This window comes from Passer montanus, unplaced genomic scaffold, assembly GCF_014805655.1.
Source record: "Passer montanus isolate IOZ18808 unplaced genomic scaffold, ASM1480565v1 scaffold9, whole genome shotgun sequence".
NCBI lineage: Eukaryota > Metazoa > Chordata > Aves > Passeriformes > Passeridae > Passer > Passer montanus.
The window spans coordinates 3,399,993-3,423,390 of record NW_024374367.1 but is presented as its reverse complement, the minus strand read 5'-3'; the positions used below and the strand labels follow the sequence as shown (position 1 = coordinate 3,423,390).

Sequence of the window (23,398 nt, the reverse complement as noted above, 5' to 3'; positions counted from 1 at the left end):
AAGTTGATTCATTTGTTGGGACTGCTGATGGTAGAAGGAAATAGGAGCTGCTGTGGAATCACCATGGTGTCTGACAGTGACTAGAGGATCATTCAGAGAAAGAATCACAGAATCATTTAGGTTGGAAAATACCTTTTAGATCATCACACCAAACCGTTAACCCAGCACTGCGCCCACATCCCTCAGTGCCACATCCACACATCCTGTAAATACCTCCAGGGATGGTGGCTCCACCACTGCCCTGGGCACTGTTCCAGGGCTTGACAGCCCTTCCATGAGGAAACTTCTCCTAATACCCAATCTAAACCTCCAGTGGCACAAATTGAGGCCATTTACTCTTGTCCCATTAGTTCTTAATTGGGAGAAGAGACCGAGCACCACCCTGCTACAACGTCCTTTCAGGTAGTTGTAATCAGAGAAGGTATACACTGTTGTGAGTTCATTAAAAACCCCTGAAGCCAATTGTTTTCCTTGATAAAAGCTCTCCTTTTCCTGTGGGACACAAGTGTAAGATCTGTGGGAGGCTCATGGGTTTAGGATAGAGATGACAGAATGGCACAAGGAAGGGAGGAAATCATACAAAGGTCAGCAAGGAAAAACATACAGACTGGATGTGGGAAGTAATCAGGAGTATTTTTTTCCTCTTATTTCTTTGCCCCTGACATGTTAAAATACTTTGGTCAGAAACTCTCCTTTCTCTCATTACCCCATCCTGTCTCCAGTGATTGCAGATGGAAGATGTCCAATGTCATGAGTTATTTTCTCAGGTGCCACAAATAAACTGCAGATGAGTTTTTGTGCCCTCTGAGAGTGTTCACTTTGTTCAAATCCAAGCTTAAAAGCATTGAAAATGGCATCTAAGCTTTTTATTCCTTATAATTTCCACATCACTTACTCCCTTACATTTTGCATTAAGTATTTTGTTTTGGATTATTTTCCTTACATAAGGTTTTCTAAATTTTCTGTCCTCTGAAAGAGTTAATTAAACCATATAATTTGTTTTCTGTGTGAAAAGCTGTTAGCCTCTATTTGCACAATATTTTTGAATTTGCAGGCAAATTTGGATTTGCAGACAGATTTCAACACGTGTGTGTTTTGTTTGTCTGGGTGGATCAGGGGATTCATGCAGAAGGATCTCCACTTCCGCTCAGTTGCCTGCTGGCATGAAAAACCCTTGCATTTTTGGAACTAATTCAAATCAGAGGTTTAAGCCAGTGGTTGCTATAATGTCTATTTCCAAGGGCTTAATGTCATGTGTCTCTAATGGCTTAAGGTGAACTTCTTCTGAGATCCCTTAATGACCGAGAGAAGATGGTCTGCTAGTTTGTGTAAGGAAAAGCTTCCTCTTACACAACCCTGTGTCTTGTAGGGTGGCTTTTACTGCGTCCTTGAAGAAATCTCCTGTCATCATTAACCCTTTATGAGTGATTGAACTGCTGATTCTGTTTCTTTAGCTTACAAATGGGTGATGGCTCAGACTATCCAGTAAAAACCTAAAGTCATGTTAATAGTGCTGTTTGTCAGAGACAAATAGGTACTTTGTGCCTCTATAGTTACACTGTAACAGGATGAGTAAAAATAGAGATTAGTGCTTCACCAGGGCATGGTAGAAACAGTAGAAGATGATTAAAGCAAAATTATGTCACCATGCATTTGGGGAAGGTTCCATGTCAACAATATTTTTATTCAATGTGGTACTACTGTTTTACAAACTTCATGTTTTCACTTTGTTCTGGGATTCTGTCTTGACTTAGAATGAGGCCAAGTCTGTTCTGTGCAGCAGATCAGACCTCTGGCATTTCTGCCTTCAGCAGCACAAGAGCTGTCTGGGACAGTGAGTAACCTGCTCCATTCTCTGCAGAGCTGCTAATGACTTATGTGAGGAGCTTTGCAAGCACTCTGCAAACATTGGTTTTGCCTGGCTGGAGGCTGTAAGAATGATTTGCCTGTCATACTTAGATCATAATACTTGGGTGGGGTTTTACTCTTCTTTTGTAGTTTGATTTCTTCAAACACTCCTACTATACAAAGGCATTGTTGGTTTGCTGCATATCAGAACTTTGTTAAGCTGTAGACATGAGATACTTCATCCAATTGCACAGAGGCATTTTTGTACTCTCAGACCAAGACTGGGTAATTGCCATTTTACTCTTATGGGAAATTACTGATTTTCACAGCTCTTGGGTGGAATCCTCCCATTTTTGGCAGAGTGGGGGATGAAGCAAACTTCCATGGGCATTCTGGAAGGAGAGAGATGCAGTACCTTCCTTATATCTGCCTTTTGCTGTTCTCTGAGTGCAGTGGAAGACATTTGGAGTTTGTTATTATTCTGTGAGGTTCCTCCCATCCCAGTCCTACCTTTTTCATATTTCAGCTTTTAATGGGGAAATCTTTCCTCACTCCAGAATTTTTGTTCTCAAAATTATTCTGGCTACATAATGTGGTTCCAACCCCAAAAGAATACCAAATGCAAAAAGCTGGATATAATGCTGCCCCAAAACTTACAACATTTATTTTGTTGGGCATAAGACCCTAAAACAAAGACAAGAATGTAACTAAGAAACTGTGAGATATTTTACCACTTGCAGTGGTAATAGAAAAAATGTATTCTTGTTTTCACTGTTACAAAGAATTAAGGAAAGCAAATATCACCAAACATAAACAGATCAAGAAATTACCAAATTGAAAAGAGATTGTTTGACTTACATTAACATACTTTAAAATTAGAATTACTCTTAAAAGGTAACAATTCTGAGATTATATTCCATTCTTAATGTGCCATTATTGTTTCTTAGTCTGGAATAGGTATTGCTGGGTATATTTAATCCTTGTTGAACTCTCCCTCTGGACACATGCACATTCTTTAGAGAGCTCAGATTATTTGTTCACTAAAGACTGAATCCCATTGACTGTTTTTTTTTTAATGAACATAAACTTGTTTTCTCTTGTCTATATTTTGTGGAAAGCGTGTTAAACTCTAATTAAGGAAAATTAGTCAAAGTTTTAAGCTCTTTTGAACTTACCTCCTGAAGTCTGCAGGGAAGATTCTTCTGAGCCTTTCTCATTTATAACTTTCCCCTTGTATCGGTGGTGTTGGTCTTGATAAAAAGGGTTTTTAATCCAAGCCAGTTCACTTGGGAGGTCAGGCAGGCTGATTTCCATGATACAGAAAAGACAGATGTTTAGCATAAAAGTTGGGTATTAAAATAAATGGTCCTTGTTTGGTGTGGGATTTTTGTGGTGGTGTGGTTTTTTTCCTTGCTTCTTATTCCTGTCCAAGGTAAGAGTTAGTAATACAAAAATAATAGATTTTGGAGAGGTTTATACATATAAGTGGAAAACTCAGTTACAAAGTGCTGTCTTCTGGTCTTGTTGTATTATTGATGAAAACAACTTGTATCCTGAACAGCAAAAGAGAAATGAGTTGCATTAGAAGTGTTTCAAAGAGCTCCTGACTGGTTTCAAAGCTGGCAAGGAAAGTCTCTTATCAGACATGTTCCATTAAGTGTAACATATCTGTGATTGCTGAGGCTGCCTGGCTCTCCAGCAAGCACATTAACCCAGTGGTTTAGTCTGAGATAAGAAAGGAGCCTTTTCTTCATGTCTTCATAGCAGAAGAAGCAATGCAAGCTGGGGGAGGGGAGGAATGACTGAAAACTGTAAAGAAGTTCTAAAAATACATTGTTTGACCTGAAAGGTGTCACTCTAACTACAAGAGGTTTTCTTCTGTGGTTCAGGTTGCAAAGAAGCAATCCCTCTCCCTCCATATAATATCAGGTGGCAGTTAGAGTGCCCCTGAGCTTGGGTGCTGCTTGGCACCTGAATAATTACTTCCTGCTTCTGGGATTGTGCTGAGTGATGTATTTGTGAAATGGCTTTAGGTATTAAAAACAACAGGGAAGGGAGGAACTTTTCCCATTCATTCTAAAGGTTTGTAAGTCTATATGTAATATAAAACAGGCTAATATCTACATGTAGGAAATAAATATGAAGAATGTCAGTGATACAAAGCTGACTGAGGAGAGGTGGCATTTCAGCTGACATTGCTAGTAGAGGAGACATGAGCTTTAAAGGGAGAAAGTTGTATGTCATTTTGCCTCAGACTCTATTTGAGGTGTAAAATGATGCATATATGTGCTTTTCTTTATGGAAGTGAGATGGGGTTGTTTTCCATGGTTACATTGTAGGAGAGGTTTCCAAATACGTGTCCTTTTCATTCAAGAACTTGAAAAACTCCACTTCCAGTTGTTCTGCTTCATTGTATGGCAGCATCTAGATTGGACCTGTAAAATAAAACTTTTCTCTCCCTTCTACCAGCTCTTCCAGATAGTTAAGGGAAGTTTTAAACAAATAATCTCTTTGAATGAGTTGAGGATGTATTTGTACAAATGGCTAAACTGCCTGGGGGAAGGGAGTGACAGTGTCTGGAATTGCTGACACTGGCAGTGCTGATGAGTCCATGTGCACTTCCTCTGGCACACAGTTCCATTCTAAGTTTTCCCTTGCTGTGTGTCCCAAGCTTCTTGTTTGTGCTCTCTTATGCTCCAATGGCCTTTTGTGAAGCTGATGCAGGAATGGGATCAAGGATCTGGTCTGGACTAGAATGTACCCAGTTGACATGAGGGAGAGGGGCCCCTTGGGGTACAATGGGTTAACAAAGTTGTGGGAATGTGAGGGTGGGGACACTGCTTCTTCCTGCTTACTTAAAATGAGAGCTGAGGTGAACCTACTGAATTTGGGGATGCAGCTTCATTTTATGTTGCCAAGGATGAGGCTTTTATCTCACAGTGGCACTTGGCTCTTCCCATTCTTAATCCAGATTATAGAAAAGTCCAAGACCTTCCTTTTGGTATTATTCAGCTGTTAGGCTTGAGCAGGAAGTCTTCCATAATCCTTCTGTTCTCTCAAAAGCTCTTTGGTTTCCCATTTCAGTTTTAATCAGGTTTTAAGGATTGATTCAGACAAGTTTGGAGAGAAGTTGAGTGTTGTGTTTAGATAAATATTTATGGGTCAGTGTTTCTAACAAAAATTACATATGTCAGAGAAGAACATAGGTTACGAAAATGGATGACTTCTTTTAGTTTTATGAAACCTGATCTGTCTGTGGTGTGGGTTACTCATTATTCCAGGGGTGTCAAAATGCAGTGTGAATCCTACTGAAAGAATTGCTGCTGATGATGACAAAATACTGAATGCTGCCCAGCATTCAGTGTAGAAAAGCTGGGTGAAAAAATTCAGTAGCTTCTCTTGGATGAAACTCTTGCAAAACTGCAGTAGAAAGGTGCCATCAGACATAGGAATATTCAGCTAATATTTATGCTGGGTGTAGCAAAAAATCCAATATTTAAAAAGAGCTGGTAAGAACCAACTCTGCTATAAGTATGTTCTTAATTGAAGCTGCATGCATGGATGGAAGTGTATAGGAAAACATATATTAAATAGTAATAGTAATGCAGTTGGGACACACACTTCTGGGGAAGGGAGCTGAACTGGCAGTACAGGAGGGCTCTTGGGAAGAGGAAGGTGAACATTCCACCCTCTGGACTGTACCTACATTAATGCCCAAGTTTGTTTGTAATCTGCTTTGCATCTTCTTGATATTGTGTAAAATTGTTTTGCAGTGACTCCCTGTGATTGCTTGCCAGTAGTACAAAGTGGAAAAAAGCCTCATTCTGTACACCAAACTGAGATTTGGATCTGCATGTGGTCTTGTCTAGGAGTGTTTCTGGCAGAATTGAGTGCGACTTTTATCATTTGTCCCATTTAAATGTTATTATGAGTGCCATATCTTCATTTCTTCAGCAAGTATGCTTTTGAAGAAGCTTTCTCCTCTTAGCAGTTTGTCTGATAATGGAGTCTTTTCTTCAGTGCTAAAATATGAGCTACTTCTTCGGTCATGTAGCAATCTGGAAACTTTGTAGGTTTCTATGCAGCAGAAAATCCAGTTATATTAAACTGCAAAGTTTAATAGAAGCATTTCATAAGCATTGGCTACATGTGTGAAATGCTTTTTTATTGGCTTATGTATTTTGTGCATTGATTTCTTTGTTAATGACATGAAAAGCTTTGTTATCTATTACTTAAGCTGGAACTTCTAAAGAAACAAACACCCAAATTAATACAGCAGTTGTTTAATAAAAGAAAGAAAAGTCAAGAATTTCAGTTTGTCATAGGATATTCTTCTAGAAATTGGATGTGTACCTGACTTCTTGAGGATTTTGGCCCAACAGAGTACACCTGGGATAAGTTGAAGGGCCAGAAATAGTTTGGTAAATAATTGCCCTCTTTGCCCTGGCTTGACATTATTTTGTGTGGGCTTTGCTTGAGGTTTTTGAGTATCTTGTGAAGGAAAAAAAACTGAGTAAAGAAAGAAAAAGGATTTCACTGTGAAATAAAAATCTACCTCTAACAGGAAACGGTTATGTAATTTTTTTAAACAGTCCTTTCCTTCACTTTAAGTGTATTTATAATCAGTGATTTCAGCTACATAAAATCATGGACATGAACTGCAGTTATAAAGATGAGTTTTAAAAGGCTGAAAGCATTTTTTCAGAAATTAAAGTACTTTAATGGCAATGTGTGTAAGTGTCCAATTGCCTTTGATGTTCTAGCACTTTATGCATTGACAAACTTCATAGGTGAACTAAGATTTAAAGTAATCTGCATTGTGGGCTGGATTCAGAATAATTCTGAAAAGAGTTGTGGAGCTTTGTGGCGTTGGTGGAGCTGGGGCAGTGGGGAGAGGAGCGGCTGTGTGGGGAAAAGGCCCTTGGGAGGATTGCTGGGAAGGAGCAGCTCATGGCACTTCTGACAAAGTCTCTCCCTCTGATGGAGCCTCATTGGTCAAGCTCCAACTCCACAAACTTTCAATGGAATTTTACTTATTCTGAAACCAGAATGGGGCTGTCTTGCTGAGCTGGAACCCTTCTGCTCTCATTGCTTTGTCCTTGGTGCCTTCAAAGAGCAGGGGTCACTGTGAGTGTAGTTTTAAGCTGTATGAATGTGACTGTGGGATGGGAGCTTTGGTACTGCTTCCTTCTGGAGAGGGAACCTTCCAGAGAGGCTCTGACTGAACTGTCATGCTATGATTCAAATGTTAATGTCGGTCTTTGAATTTGACAAATTTAAAAATCAGTGTTTTTTTAAAATGGGTATTCCTTGGCCTAGCTTAAATGATAAAGTCAATTCAAAAGGGGAGGTTGCAACTGCAGTGAGAAGGCACCTTAAGGTTAAAACATTTTCCTGCCACTTTTATTTACAAACAGTATAAAGATTCTATAGTTCTTCCATTTAATCTGACTGAAGTTGTATTTATGTTTGCACATGTGCTGTTTCTGATTACTTTATAAATAGTAGGTGGTGACACACAGTATTTCAATGGAAACTGATGGAAATTTGTATGTTGCAGATCTAATGGACTCCTGGTTTTTTGCTATTGATTTAATTACTTTTTTTTTTGTCTTACACTTGCTTTTTTTTCTTGTTTTCTAGTGTCAATTTACAGTATTTGGTTTTATGACAAGAATGACTGTCATCGAATAGCAAAACTCATGGCTAAGTAAGTACTGGGGCCTTATTATTCTGTAAGCCTTTTAGAGATTAAGTGTGTCTGGTTTTTTCCTCTCCTGAAAATGGAGGAATACAACATTCTTGCTCATACAAGTTTTTTATAACTAATGAAAATTACAGGTTTGTTTAAAAAAAAAAAAACCTGCAGCATTAAAATTTTCAGTTGAATAGTTTAAAAAAAGAGTTGAAGTATTAGTTGGCATTCTCCAAAGAAAGCAACTATGTGCACGGTGTGTTATTTTATATCTATTTTGTATAGGGGTGCTGGCAAAAGATTTTCTAATGCAGAGAGTGTAATGAAATAAACAATGGTTGGGGATTTTTACTTGTTTTGTGGTGAGCTGTTTTTTTTCTTGGAGTCTGTGGTTTGTTTGGGTTTTATAAGCCTTAGGTGTTATTCCTGACTGAAGTGAAGAGATTAAAGACTAGTAAGATAACTAGGTAGAATTTTCTAGAATTATAGTGGGTTTAGGAGTGTAAGCAAAACTGTGAAACAATAAGAGCTTGGTGTTTCTAATTTCTGGATTTTTGGATAGTTCCTCTTGCTGAAATGCAGAGTGTAGGTGTACTACCCAGGCCATCTTCTCATCCCTCATTCTCAGCTTTGCTCCTCTTTGCTATCACACTGCTTCCCTGAAGCCTCTTATCTCTTGCATGCCTTCAGCAGCATGTCAGGGCTTGCCAGTCAGGCCATCCTGAAGATTTGCACAATTTAATTACATGGAAATATATAATATCTAATTATATGAAAACTAGTCACAGTGTAGATATTTTAAGCTGAATTCTGATTTCTTAGTGTAGGAGGTTTGGTGTGGATTATTTTGGTAGGTTTTTTTAAAATTATTATTTTCACACAGAAGCAGTGAGAGAAAACACAAATGACAGACACTGGTATCAAGATCTCTTTCTAAATTCTCTTTCTTTTTTCTCATTCTGATAACCCCATTTCCCACTTTTACTTTTTTGTTCCTACTTTTGTTGGATTTCTTACTGTTATTTGGTTTGTCTGTATCTAAGGATTAACTATAAGGATTAATGGAAAACAGTTGTGTGAAACTGACTCTTGGATGTTGTTACCAAAACAAATAAATAAACAGATACTGCCTCTCCTCTTTATAAACAGAGCATCAGAAGGACATGGCTTTCTCTTCTAATCTGAAACCATTTGTTAATGTTTGAAGTGTGAGAGAGAGCTGAACCTGTCAAACTCTACTTTATTCTGTCACACACAGCTGCAGTGCAGATCTAACTTCAGATAGCAAACCTTGAGTCCATTTGAACTGGTCTGGTCACTGTAGCACAAATGATGGGCTACAGATACTTCAGGAGTCTTAAAAAGTGTGATCAGGTAACAGACCAGTCTAGCCATGGCACAGCAGTCCATAAAGCACATTTACCCCTTTGGCTGGGTTGCAATATTTACATTTTCTTCCAAGAGTATTAATTTTGTTCTGTAGTTTTTTTTGTCTTTAAGGTGGAAATTTGGATTTGCACCCTTTTGTTAAGGTGGAGTTTTTCTTAATCACTGATGGGAAAGAGTGCTGCCTTTATAATACTTCAGCACTTTAAAAACATAACCATAAAAGGTTTCAAGGAGATTTACATTCTCTTCCCTGCATTTAACTTGACCTTATTGTGCCAGACTGAGTTAACAAGATTGGAGGCCATCCATTTGTATTTTGGTGGCTTATCTTTGAAAAGAAAAGTAAATTAGGCTTTGTAATCACAGACTTCACTTCTCACGTTCTCTCCCTCCCCCTGCCCTTCTGTGAGATTGTGCCAGGTATATTTTGAATGCTGTAACTCCAGATATTCTTCAACAAACTGCCACAGCAGCTACTGTGTCCCTGAAGGAATGTGTGCCTCTTCCACTATCTGATATAATGGAAAGAAACAGCAGGCCTTGCTTAAAAAAAGGTTTAATTCTGGATTGCACACAGAGCATGTTCACTGTGCAGATTTGCAGTAGTTTACTTTTTTCCCCCCAGGAAGGGTATTTAGGTATTTGATTTACAGATTTTTTGAGTTTTTCTAAGAATTCTAGAATTTTCTGAAATTAAAACATTTCATGGGAGTCATCAAACTCCTGATTTCAGAAACAATTAATTTGTGTCAAGTTGATTGCTTGAGGGATAGCCTTTCTAGGAGAAGTAGAGCAGAAACTGGAGGGCTTCAAATATTTGAGAAAACTATTGCATTCTGACCTGTCAGTTTGTAGGGGGAGTTATTTTCAGTTTAGACTGTAGGCTTGTTTTACCCTATTTCAATAATCAGACCTAAAGTGGCTTCTGAGATACAAGAAGCAGACTAGAATTGGGAAAGAATCTCCGAGTTCTGGGGGTACAGTTTCATATTATATTCAGTCAACACCATTGAAATGTAATATGCACAAGACAGAAGATGGAGTTTGAGCTATTAGGCAATTAACAAGATGGGAAGAGAATTTGTTATCCTTCAAAAAGAAAGTAAACTTTAAAAAGGTAACAAACACTTCATAATGAACAAGAGAAAAATATTATGACCTGTTTTTCAGAATTTTTATGAAACATTTCTGTGAATTGCCTGCACTCCTTGAAGGTGTTTCACTGTGATTTCAATGAGTACTGTTTTCAGAAGAGGATGTTTTATTGAAACCTTTTGGGCCAACTAATTAAGGCAAAAGGAAAATCTCAAGAGTGAAGCCTTTGCTTTGCCTGCCAGGCACCATGTGTGATTTCACTTTGCCCAGAATCTTCCCTTTAACTGAAGCGTTTCTTTTTTCTTATACAATTATGCTGGCACTTAACATCTCAGCAAAGCATTCTGATTCTCTTACCTTGCTGTTTCTCATCATTAGTTTTGGAGTTGAGTTTAGAGAGGTCCTAAGCCAGGACTGGTGACCACGTGAGATGCTAGAACAAAATGTTCTCTCAGGGTGTCACCATAGAAACACTTGTGGAGTATTGAGCTGCTTCATCCAAACGAGCACATGCTGCAGTTCTCAGAAATTATCAGGGTTACATTGGCCTCCCTATTGTGAGTTACCTTGCCAGGTGACTGCTGCTTACAGAGAAGGCTGGAAGTAATCAGGAGTTGGTTAAATAACCTGCTTGTATGAAAAATTGTGAAAGCAACATTGAATTATTAAAAGCCAAATCTAACCCTTTTTCAGCTAAACTCTAGTGAAGTAAAGAAGCTTGGTAGCTAGAAAGCTGGGAAGAAACTTCCAAAACTTGAACTATTTCTTCCTCAGAAATGTAAACCTAGATGTACATATAAATAATTACAGTCTGTAAAATCTAGAGTTTGTCCTGAATCCTAACTGACCCAAAGAAACTGGAGGCTGGAATGATTGGCACTTTCTGTGATTGTTGTGATGGCACCTCTTGGCTCCCCCCTCAGCCATCAGTTCCACAGCATGAGAGTTCTCAAGTGACATGCTAGCTCCAGAGCTCTGCCCTGTTTACAGTGCTTGTTTTTTCTTAACATATTTGATTAATGGAGGCTTAAAAAAGAAGGGATTACAGGCTGGTGTGTGTTTATTTCAAGAGGATAAGCTTCAGCGCATTGCACAGCCATGTATATTTTGTGAACTGCATATGGATTAGGAGAATATGCTGCTTTTACTTTTATTAATGAAATCACCAGGTACACATCAACTCCTTGCATCTCTTACCTGTCCTTCAGATCGAAGGTTTTGGATATTGAGGGAGGCAGGGGTGGAGTAGAAGTGGTGAATGAACCAGAGGCCAGAGGTAATGCAGGTCATTGGAATGGCTGCAGGGCAGCTTGAAGAGGAAATGGTTTGCTGTTCTTTCCGGGCCTTAGGTGGGGGTGTGAGGGGTGACTTGCTCTAAGTCCTCTTGCAGACTGATTCCAGGTATCTGGTGTGAGTCAGGTCTCTTATTTCCTCCTGTCTCTCTTGCATAATGGTAGGCCTCATCCTAAACTAGAATTGTTTGGTAATAGATTTTGTTGAATGTCATGACTTGACTTGGCTAAATATAGAAAAATGCATGTTAGGAAGTAAAGAGTGAAAATTGTATCTTAGTCTATGGTGTAAAACATGTGCTTTTTGTGTATCACATGCTTGGATGTCCACATCTCTCATTGTAAAAATGTCCAAACATTAGAGTTTTATAGGAGTAATGTTTACTGTAGGCAAACTTTGAGAGAGACAGACCAGTGCTCTGTGAATGGGAGATAAATCGTGCAGATCATTTGACAGTTTTTGTATGAACCTTGTAGCAAATGAAAACTTGTGTAGCTTTGGTCAGCTGTATGTTAGGCTTTTATTCAGGCAGAAAAATAGGTTAATGTGCTGGGAGTACTTTTTTCTTTACTGCTTTTTGCAAGATGTTAACTCTAGTTAAATTTTTAAATCCTGTTTCTCCTTTCCATTTTACAGAGTGGTTGAACAAGAAGCTCAGAGGTCGCAGCAAGTTTCCCAGGACAGAAAAAGTCCCAGCAGGACCAATGGCTGCAATGAAAACAGGCCCATTGACATCCTAGAGATGCTTAGTAAAGCCAAGGATGAATATGAACGAGTAAGTACATGTCTTTTCTGGAAATGAGTTTTTAGCACATCAGCTGTGCTTTGTTTAAAGGGTGGGCAGAGGCTGCAATAGTTCCAGCAGCCTTGTTTTCAGAGTGATGTGTTGTTCCCTCCCTCAGGAACACTGTACTAGGAAACATTCTGTGATTTCAGGCAAGATGGATTGAATCCTGATGATGTGATCCCACTTGAAGTGTAGCAGGGTGGACCCATTTTATAATGGTTTCTCCTGCTGTGAGAAAATCTTGTCTCTGAGAATAGCAAATAAAAATGATACCAAACAGCATCTGTCTCTTCTTAGTCTCAAAAGGTGAACTGTGGTAATAGAGACTGAGGCATTCAGTTCATTTGTAGACTTTATGAAGCATATTTGTTACTAGCTGTAGACTAAGTGTAACAATACTGTTCCTTTGTCTTTCTGTTCTCCAGTTTATTACTCGTGTCCTGTCTACTGTTTCTTCCTTTAATAAAATAATTCATCTCAGAAGGAAAAGCCTGTTATCCTTTGCCAATGCTAAATCCACAAGATTACATAATGAGGAATGTTAGTTCTCTTAGGAAAGAATTACTTTATATAGTCATGAGGACCAAATTCATACATGCAGGGTGAATATAAAGGTAATGTGTGGGAGATCCAAAAATGGAAGCAGAGATTCTGAACACGCCTCTTCCCCCGAGTAATAATACAGGAATGTGCCATAGTAAAGCAATGTGTGAGTATTGCCTTGCAGAACCATGGTGTGGCTTCTGTGCCTGTGCTGCTGGGAGAACAGGGAGCACATTTGTACAGTGTTTGATTTCTTCCAGGAGTTGCTTGTGCTGCAGGGTTTCTTTCAGTACTTGAAGTTGAGACTGTGAGATTCTGGATGGTTACAATACAGTGTGGGATGAGGAGAAGAGAATAAGCATGTGGATTAAACCTTGTATGAGCCAACTTAACCTGTCACTGATGTACATTGAGGTCAGGGCAGTGTGATAAACAATACAGTGTCTTTGACCCAGGCTAGATACTCATTTCTGGATATCACTCCTCTGTTCTTTTAATGCTTTAAAATACAGATGAAAACAAAATTAATTCCAAATATGTGTCACTGCTGTTTGGGGAGAAGGTGTCTCTGTATGAAGGCCAGCATTGTGCAGGTGGCAGCTTTTGTGACATCACAGAAGGAAACATCACCCTATGATTCATCTTTCAGTGGTGTATCAGTCTAGACAGATTTGGAGACATTGAAGCCTTTTTGCAAAGAAGGGAAAAAGCCCATACCACAGGAATGCACTTCTTTGGTAGTGCCCTCCTGGGTGTGATGAAGCCTTTCTCCCTCTTTGTCCTTGCAGTGTTGGATAATGCACATTTCCAACAGATGGCTTTTGGATGACTTGGGATATTCCAGCTTCTCTTCTAATTTTCAGATCTTCTTCATATGAGAGTACTGAAAAGCTTTTGCTAGAAACAAAGTTCCTAAACATCATGGATGAAGCTCTGTATACAAGTACAATTCTGATGAACAGGCACAGATAAAGATATTTTAATGGACAGACAACATCTGTGGTGCCAGTAGTACAGCAGTGAAATAGGCAGGGCATGGGCTACAGCAGAGCTACTTTAAAATTGGGGGATTTGTATCTTTATTTCTTCTTATTGTTGTATATGTGTGTGTTTGTTTCTTGATATTTTTGGAACACCAGGGAAACTGGGATAATTACTTAATTTCCTTTTTGTGTGTACATGGACCATAAATGATCCTGTCCATGGTGATCCCACAAGAGCCTGCTGTGACTGTAGTGCTGTACAGTTGTCAGAAAAGCAGATCTGAACAATGTTGGTCACGTTTCAAGCAAACTTCTTGGGAGAGTGTTCTGTTGACCAACTCAGCTTTAGCAACAAACCCCTGGCACATTAATTCTGGAGCTCTTGTAGCCAATGTGTGCCAATGTTAATGTGATGAAATAACCAACTTCTTTGGAAGATGCCTTCTTGAGAGACCTTTCCTGACTTAATTTTTTTCAAATAATTTTATGGCACTTGATATTTATGCATGAATTTGTATTTAGGAGCAGAAAGTACTTATCTGCTGGTACATTCCAGATGGATCATACAGTAATCCTTGTGTGCAGCCCACATGAGATTGGCAGAGTGTCAGCATGAGAAGGGGGCAGAGGGAGTGAAAAAGAGATTTATGAAGGTCTGAGTGCTTTAATCTAGGATTCCAAATCAGCTTAATCCTTCAAGTACACACTACATCAAGCCCATATGTGAAAATGAATGAACTCAGAGATTTTTTTTTTAATGGAGTGAATGGATGCTTTTATAGTGTAGTTTTGTGTTTGTATTTCAGTTTGAGCAGAGAAACATACTGCAGCTTATCCTCTAGTGAAAAGACTCTGCCTTTTCTGATTTTATAACTAAAAGGCCTCCAGCCTTTCAGGCACAAGGAGTTTTGACCTTCAAGTTAGTGGCTAAAAGTCAGAAAGATGCAAGAGTCTGCTTCTCTCCTGTGTCCTTAAATGGCAATATATAGGCTTGGTTTTGTATTTATTGCTTTCATTTAGAATTTGAAAACAAAAGAATAAAGCTCAGATTGCTTTTTAATCCATTGCTAAAAAGTTTAACCCATATTTTACTGCTTTGGGTAAGATACCAGAGCAATCACCCCGTGTTGTACCAATGGTTAAGCTCTATCATATGCATCAGGTGTAGTTTACCCATTGAAAGCTGGATTATTCTACAGTCTGGGTTTTTCTGGTGATTTTAACAGTAATAGAATATCTGTATTTGGGTTTTTTGTGTTTATTAAAGATGAAAATCAAATCCATCTGAAACCTACTGTGTTATAATGCTCTCTTGCCTGGTTTTGTCTTGTTCACAGAAAACCAGATTAATGCCTGAAAATAAATGTACATGGTTGGTTAAATCTGGTGGCAGTAAATCAGTGACAAGCTGTCTTTCCATCCACTTAGAGTACTTTTTGACAGGATTTTTTTTTTCTAAGCAGCTGTAGTTTGGGTTCCTGATTGAATGAAGTGTAGCAGACTTCTCTGTTAGCAGCCAATGCAGATACAGGATGTGATTAGCCCACCTATTCTTTAATGTATCATTTTTGTTCTTGGTGAAAAAGTATAAAGTCAGTTGTATTTTCTTCTTGCTTTTCTTATAATAATAAAGAATAAAAGTTTTGTGACTGCATACCAGATTCTGGATGTCTTGGTATGATTTTTATTTCCTAAGATTTGTGAATTCCACAGTGTCTTACAAAAATCAGTGCTTCGTACATCATCTGTATTTCAGTCCCAAGTGTCATGTAAACAGGATGTATAGTGGGTAAATGCAGACTGAAACTCATGTATTTGGGTTTTTTCCTTTGTTTTTCCCTACTCAGAATCAGATTAATGACCTAAGTATTGTATCAAGTTCTGGAATGCAACAGAATTCAAATCCTCCAAAGCCAGAAAGCACAGAGCCTTCAGAACAGAAGCCTTCATTACAAGTGCAAGAGCAGGTATGTTTCATCTAACCCTAAATTAGGGGTTTTTTTTTCCCTGTAGTACTTTGTTTTGGTACCAAAATTGATTTTTTTCTTAAGATGCCTTCGGAGTTTGCCCAGTGTATTATCTCTAAACAAATGAGTTTGAAGACTTGTAGGATCTTAAATTCTGTCTTTTGATTTAGCATTTTAAAAGTAAGAGGCTATGTCCACAGTAATGTGAATATCCATGTTTAAATGGGCCAGCTTGGCTTCTGGAAGAAGTCAGTCTGTGGTAATGTGTGGGATGGCTTGGACAGACAGGAAGCAAGAACAGCTGACCATGCCTGGTGGTCAGGTCTTTCACTCAGGAACTCAAGCCCTGGTCTTCTGTCTCAGACCTTTACTGAAGGGTTCTCTGGGCTTCAGAGCCACAGCTGTGGTCCTGCACAAGGAAGTTGGGGCTTCACACAAGACTTTGTAGAGATGAATTCAGAGAAAAAAGAAAGTGAACTGTGCAGTACCTGAATTGCCTGTAGCAGGGAGGTGCCGTGGGCCTGCTTGTCACTAGTGCCACCCAGTGGGCACGGGACAGGCACTGCCGGTGCTCCTCGGAAGTGCCCCATGGAAAACTCCTCTCCCTGCCGGGCTTCACTGGGGTGCTTCTGATGCAATAAATCACCGAGCCCGAGAAGTGGAATCCCCTAGGAAAATGTGGGCAAATTTGTACTTAGTACTTGTTAATAAAATACACAGTTTGGAAGAGTAATCATAGTTCCTAGTTCAGGTTAGAGCTGGGGCTGGGAGGCAGGAAACTGCTTTAGGGTAGAAACAGTTAATGAACTAACATGAGGGGTGGGGAGTTTGCTGGGATTATTTCTATCCCAGCCCTTCCAGCCCCTGAGCAGGTCCTCTGTTTTTGGGTCAGTGATGGAGTGACCCCTGGCAGCCAGCTCTGTTTGCTGCATGCCATGTCTGGAGACCTGGCACCAGGGCTGCCTGAGGCTTTGCTTTCAAAGCAGATATTTTCTTTGGGTCATTCCATGTAGACTGTCCAAAATCAGCTGAAATGCTCCACCTGACAGTGCATGGAATTGCAGAACAGGAATCAATTAACTAGTAAAGGAAAAACTGGAAAGATAAGATTCTAACAAATTGCTCTGAAGTAATTAAAGTAGAACATGTAAAATGTCATATTTTTAATTCTGTTGAGCTATTTAAAATAATACTGCAGAAATATTGGAAAAATTAATTGGGTAACATAAGTGATAGTTCTAAAAAGCCAGTTAACTGGGTTCAAATATATCTCAAATGTGTTGGTTCTGAGTCACATTTTTAGTTACATGGACAACTGAGAGACTACTGGAAAAACATTCCATTTCAACTATAAAAATATACATTTTTCATCTAATTAAAACAGATGGCCAGTGAAATCAAAAAATAGTGTGCATATGATAAGTACAGTGAGATTGCTAAATTCCCTCCAAAATGTCACACTTGCATGTTGATTAACTTCATCTCATGCTAAAGATACCCCACATTTAGGAATAAAAATAAATGTCTTCTGTATGATATTGTGTAGTTCAGTGTTGTATCTTGGCACTTCAAAATTAAAATCAGTTGTATCATGAAGTGCTTCTGTGCCAGCAGTCTGCAAAACTGAACCAGACCACTGGTACTGAACCATGAATAAGCAGAGCTGGGACTACAAAGCTTAACTTATCTGAAATCATTTCTGGAGAAACCCTCTGAGCAGCAGCAGCATTCTATTTCTGTGAAAGAAAGTGATCTTGTGGCCTTTATGCAGTCCCTTGTGATAAAGGTCTTCATAAACACACTGGGTTAATGAAATGCTCAAGGTGCACCTCAGCCAGACAAGCAAAAGAGGTGTTTTGTACTCCATGCTGGAAAGTAACTTGATGTTTGAGACTATCCAGTCTGACTTGGATCAGGGCATGGTAGAGATTTCAGTTTATTACTTGGCTACTGTAATGTATTAATAAAGGAAGGCTGGTCAATTAATCATACAGAAGTGAACAGCTGAGTTTGAAATGATCTGGAACAGTGATTTTTCTCTTAATGGAATCTTCATGGTTGAAGGACAGATCTCCAGAACAGTAGAATTGGTGGAAAAAAGTAAGAACAACTTTCTAGGAAAATATTCCTAACATAACTAAGAAGATTTATAGACTATAGAATGTCCCAGCCCCAAAATGAAAGGGTGCCTGTCTTTTAACTAACTAAAATTGAATAACAGTGACAGTAGAGATGAGGAACCTGGGTAAAAGATAGTGTGACTTCATGCTCAAGGGGTTCTTGTTGGGCTATTTGTGGCACCTGTGCTGCTGTGCTGCCCTGTTCTCTGTGCTGGGGAAATCAGAGCCAGCAGAGCAATGTCATGGTGCAGTGGTTGTCATTGTGAAGTAACATCTTTGTTTAGACATACCATCAGAATACACTGGAATTGTGCTTCAGGCCATTCAGTCTTCTGAACAGAATGTTGTATTTCAGTCCAGCTGTTTTACATAACTTCTGGTCCTGTGCAACCTCAAAAAAAAAAGGAAAATTTTGAGATTACTGGTTTTTATAGCTGTTTCTTTTCTCTTTACTGAAATACATTTTAAAATATTTTCAGCAAAATATTATATTCTGAAAGCCATATTTTTCTAGCAATATCAGTGGTGTAGGCTAGATGTATTTTTTGGGAGAGACTAAAGGGCTGGTAGATGTAACTGTGTACATATAACATACTTTTCAAGGAGATACATATTTAGGTTTATAGAAATTCTCTTACCTATTGTAACATCTACTGCACATGGGCTAGGAAAACTGTCTAGACCTGTATTGCTAGTTCAGTTGTGCAGCTTCGGTATTTTCTGTTCCTTCCCCATAATTTTAGAGCATTTTTAACTATTTCCAATTCTGTAAATTCTGTGAGGAATTTTTTCAACACATATGTTTTTCCCTCCACTTCTCCCCATAATTTTAGAGCATTTTTAACTATTTCCAATTCTGTAAATTCTGTAAGGATTTTTTCAACATGTATGTTTTTCCCTCCACTTCCCTAAAGTGCCTTGTGTAGTTAGGGCTGATGGATGATGGCAGGTGCCATGTTCCTGACAGAATCCATAGCCATCCCCCTTCCTGACTGCTACTGCAGAGACTGTCCTGAGATGGCCATAAGGAAAAGCCATACAGAGCCAGGATGTTCCTCATTAAACACTAATTAAATTAAATTAATTCTAAAATTCCTATGAATAGGGCACTTTTGGTATCCAAACTGTATTCTACATGCATTTGACCTAGTTGTCTCTCCTAACTTCCTTGAAAATGTAATAGACTATGTGAGCTGCACAGTGCTGTGTCTAGTTCTAAACTGCATTTTTCTTCTCCTTTCTTTTTAGCCATTTCAGTCAAGGCAGAAGCATCTGACTTTGGAGGAACTGTTTGGAACCTCTGTCCAAAAGGAACAGCCTGCAGCTCCCTATCCCAATCCAGAGAGAATGGAGAAGCTGCAGACAGAGGCATCTGCCAGAGAGCAGCACAGTTTGCTTTTGCCTTTTTCCTTTGACCAGTCACCAGTCATGCAGCAATCCCTGGGGAAATGTGAAAGTCCGAGCGTGAAGCCCGGTGCCAGCCAGCAGGACTGTTTGACACCTATGATAAAAGCTCCAGCTGCAGTTTCCCAGCCTGAGCTGAAAAACGCTTCAAGCTATTCAGTTCGTTTAAGCCCTGTTCTTAGTTCAGCCTCCACAATGGAAGCTGCCCCTGCTCAGATGCTTCCTGGCCTCAAACAAAGCAACAGTATAATGCAAGTTATGCAGCAAGCTGCCAAGCCCATATCCCCACTGGTGAATCAGCCGCCATCTGAAGTGAACCACGCTCCACAGAATCTCTTGGCTGGCCAAAGCCAGCTCATAGCGCCCTTGACTACAGCAAACACAGGGACTGTCTCAAATGCATCTCATACAAGTGTTGATCTTCTCCAGAAACTCAGGTTGACCCCACAGCATGACCAAACACAGCAGCAGTCTCTCACTAAGAGTCCCTTAACACCAAACATCTCTGCCTCGGTTGGCCAACTTGCAACACCAGAAAGCTTCAAAGAATCTCACAGTAAGCCATCAGCCTTGAACAGCAAGATAATCTCTCCCCTTCAGGTATTCTGTGGGTTTTGATATCCATGAAGCTTTAGACTACATGTGTTTTTTTCCCTTGAAAACTGTGCTGTTATATATTAGCTGTTTGAAGATAATGGAGGACTTGCACTGTGTGGTATTGATTGAATGGCTAAGTTAGAAATCCAGTTCCATTAGTTTTGTATCATTAGCATCTGCTGCCAGTGACAGAGCTGTCTCTAGAGGAGACGTGTTTCAAACTGCTGCTGTTAGTGGGTGAATAAGTCCTAAAGATTGCATCTTGTGTTAGAAAAGTACTGCTCAGAGCTGGGGATCTGAGAAGGGTAAGAAGGTTGCAGGCTGAGCACTGTGATGAGAGGTGATGTGTGGAAGTCTACAATACAATTAACAATTTCCTTTTTCTGATTATTTTGCTTTGAGTGATTTGTACTCCTTCAGTTTTGACCCACTTCTTCTATGGGTACCTTTGGGCTACATTGAGATATGGCTTTATAGGTTTGTCATAATATTGAAAGCATAAAACATCAGTTTGGATTTTTCTCTTTTTCCAGCTTCCCATTGACTATATCAGTTTTACAAAATTGATTGAATTGTATCTAAAATCTGGAAATTTGCATTTTTGTGGCTTTTTTAAAAATAGCGAACTACCTCTGGAAACTGAGCTGTGGATGGTAACCTGTGAATTTTGCTTTTTTTATGTTTCCTTAACTCAGACTGTACAACAAAACAAGGAAGCAGAAGTATTTCCACAGCCGAAAACTTTGTCTAAAGCAAGTCAAGTAAGTGGCTAAGTACCTCTGCTAATCAGTCTCAGGGGTTTCCTTAGGGGGAAAAAACCCAGCTGCAGCACCCAGTTGATATCTCAGACAGTCACTGCCCACTGGCCATACTGAAGGAGCTGTTATGAAACAGTGCTGGAGGAAGGGGGAGTTGCTGTCAATGCAATACAACAGCTCTTGTGCAGTCACTCTTGCTGTTGGTTCTAATGCAGAAATGAAAACACATTTTTGGATTTGCAGCCCTGCACTGAGTTTGCACCATTTGAACTGGGATTTTCTATGTTGCAAGCAGGAGTACTAATGCCATAATATTGTAGTAGGGTACATTAGCTTTGGCCCAACCTTAATGACCCCAGAGGCTTAAAATGCAATCCTTGCCTTGCTGTGTCTCAGTTTTCTTGAGAAACCTTGTATCTTATGAACTGATACAAAGCAGAAAAAATTGAAGATGGAGAGAAAGAATAACCAGTAATTGCTACTGCAAAATTTGCGATAGCAAATTCTAGCAAGCTAAAAGCAGGTTTAAACTTCTTAGAACTGCCTTGGATAGCAGTTTAAAATAATGCCAATATTAAGTTTCAGGTTATAGTTACAATATAACTTGATAATAGTCAAGTGTTCAAGAACTGGTTTTAATTACCTTTTTGTTATGTATTAATTTTAGGACACCATCTGTATTTTATTTCTGCTTTTCCCTTATGCACCCACTCCTTTTTCAGATTTCTTGCCTCACTCTTGTCAAACTTGCTCTCCATGAAAGCAGCTTTAGTAGCATGCCCAGATCTGATTGTGAAGGCAAAAAAATGGCCCTACTTGAAGTAAGATGCTGTTTTAGCTACTGGGCTGCTATAAAATAAGCTCTACAGTCTGTTCATGATCCAGTTAGTAAATAATTACCTAATTCAAAGCATTTTTGTATGGATTTGGGAATTTTAAGAAGCATGTGCATGTTGTATAGTAAACTGTCACTTTAAACACATTGTCTTCAGCTGAAATCCCACGCTGTGAGTCTTCACAGTTTTGACTACAAGAAGATCAATTTTCTAGTTCTGCTGTTGTTGATGTTATTTTATACACATTAACTGTAGATGGCTTTGGAGGGCTTTTTTCTCTGAAGATTGTTGGTTATCCAAGGGGAGCTCTTTCTGCTGACATATCAAATGTCTTTACAAATCATATTTAGTGTTGCTTTTCTTTGGAGTGAGATGGGCTTATTTATTTTCTTTTTTTTTCATCACATTGGTCATCCTGGAAGCCTGAGCAAGACAGATTATCAGCCTGAGTAGCAATTGCAGTTATCAGGAGATGGCAGAGTTACTCAAATAGGATGTTTATTCTTGTCCAGTTGATGAAAATGTAATTGTGCAATTTATATAATGTGCAATTTATGTTTAAAAGAAAAAGTGGTAAAGGCAGTATGTGCATTTTTATAGTGAAATGGAGACAGATCTGTGGAATGATGACGTGGGAAGATGGTCCTCAATATAATTCCATCCTATGTCTCCCCAAGGGAAAACAGAACATTTCCGTGTATTCCAGTGCTTTAGTTATAATTCAGCAGTTTCTTTAAATATGTTTGAGATGCACTTCAAATTTGAAGTAAAGTATTTGTGGGAGACATGGAAGTGGTGGGGGGTGCAGGAAGCAAGATGATCTTTCTGAAAACTCTGAGTAAGAATAATGTGCACACAGCTACAGGCTCCTTTGATTTCTTAGGTGAAAAGCTCAACTTTCCTTGTGTGTCTTCTCTTCTAAAAATTCTGGAAGGTAGCAATCACCTGAGTAGGAAGGGGTCTGCATACAAGAATGTTTAAGGCTGCTACCTTCTTCAGCTTTGAAAATGAGAAGTACTATTGGTACTAATACTGATCTTCATAGGTAGATATTCCTTGATTAAGAGCAGCTATTCTGCAATATCTGACTGAATAATTGTGGCTGCAATTGATTTCATTTACTTTATGCTTATCTCTCCTTTACAGCACCATTCACTCTTACTGAACACAGTGCTTATTAATTTTCTGTTTTTACAGGTTGCCCCTCCACAGTTTGTTACAGCCACGACGACAGTAACACCTTCAGTGCTCTTGTCTCCAAGTGTGTTTCAGCAATCAGCTACAAAAGCTGCTGAAGTGGAGAATAAAGCCAGTTCTTCATCACCTTTAACACTTGGAACAGCAGAAATTCAGACTACACCTCCTACTGTTCTCAGTAGGTCTCAGCTTCAAGAAGCACTGATACATCTAATAAAGGTAGTGTCTCTGCAGAGCTCAGTTTCTGAGGGATGGGGTTCCAAGCACAGAAGGCAGCACTAACAAATTCTGTTCCCCTGTAACTCCTTTTGCCCTGAAAGATTACAAAAGATGTTTTTCTGTTGGAAGGGGCAGATTACTCCACACTGTACACAGAGTGTGGCACAGCTTGCTCCTTTTGGTTGGTGTGTCCTTTCACATCCTTATGAATTTGTAGACAAGTGAGGAATAACTTGCAGTAGTAGAAGCTGGTAAGCTTGCTCCTTTTGGTTGGTGTGTCCTTTCACATCCATATGAATTTGTAGACAATTCTTGTAGACAACTTGCAGTAGTAGAAGCTGGTGTGGGGTGGGAGTTGATTTTGCTGTCTTTTTAAGTGTTCCACTCCCCCTCAAGGAAAGATTTCCTGTTTTCAGTTCCCTAGAACCTTTCCTCATCTTTACTTTTAGTGTGTTTCTTTGAAATGGAAGTTGCAAAGTTTTAGCTCTGTTGTTTTTAGGGACTAAAAAGTTCTGTTTAATTAAATCTGTGATGTTGGGAGCAGCTGTGCATGGAGATGATTTTGACCTCTAATGTCATGGTGAAGTTGCCATGAATGACAAACAGTTATTTCTTAGCTCAGGATTCTCTTGCTCACTCCATACTGGTGTTAGTAGAGGTTATACCC

General features: G+C 39.2%; 1 protein-coding gene across 3 annotated transcripts in view; it reads left to right on the top strand.

Annotated features, from left to right (window-relative positions):
• The window catches only part of DCP1A (decapping mRNA 1A), a 32,552-nt gene that overhangs the window by 4,318 nt on the left and 4,836 nt on the right, over positions 1-23,398 (top strand). For 2 of the 3 annotated variants that reach the window (XM_039734353.1, XM_039734352.1), the window contains exons 4-9: positions 7,492-7,558; positions 11,957-12,095; positions 15,481-15,600; positions 18,969-19,724; positions 20,417-20,482; positions 22,513-22,731. In XM_039734353.1, the coding sequence (XP_039590287.1) occupies positions 7,492-7,558; positions 11,957-12,095; positions 15,481-15,600; positions 18,969-19,724; positions 20,417-20,482; positions 22,513-22,731 (1,367 nt within the window). The remainder of the gene's footprint in view (positions 1-7,491; positions 7,559-11,956; positions 12,096-15,480; positions 15,601-18,968; positions 19,725-20,416; positions 20,483-22,512; positions 22,732-23,398) is intronic. The other variant, XM_039734354.1, reaches the window with a different exon arrangement.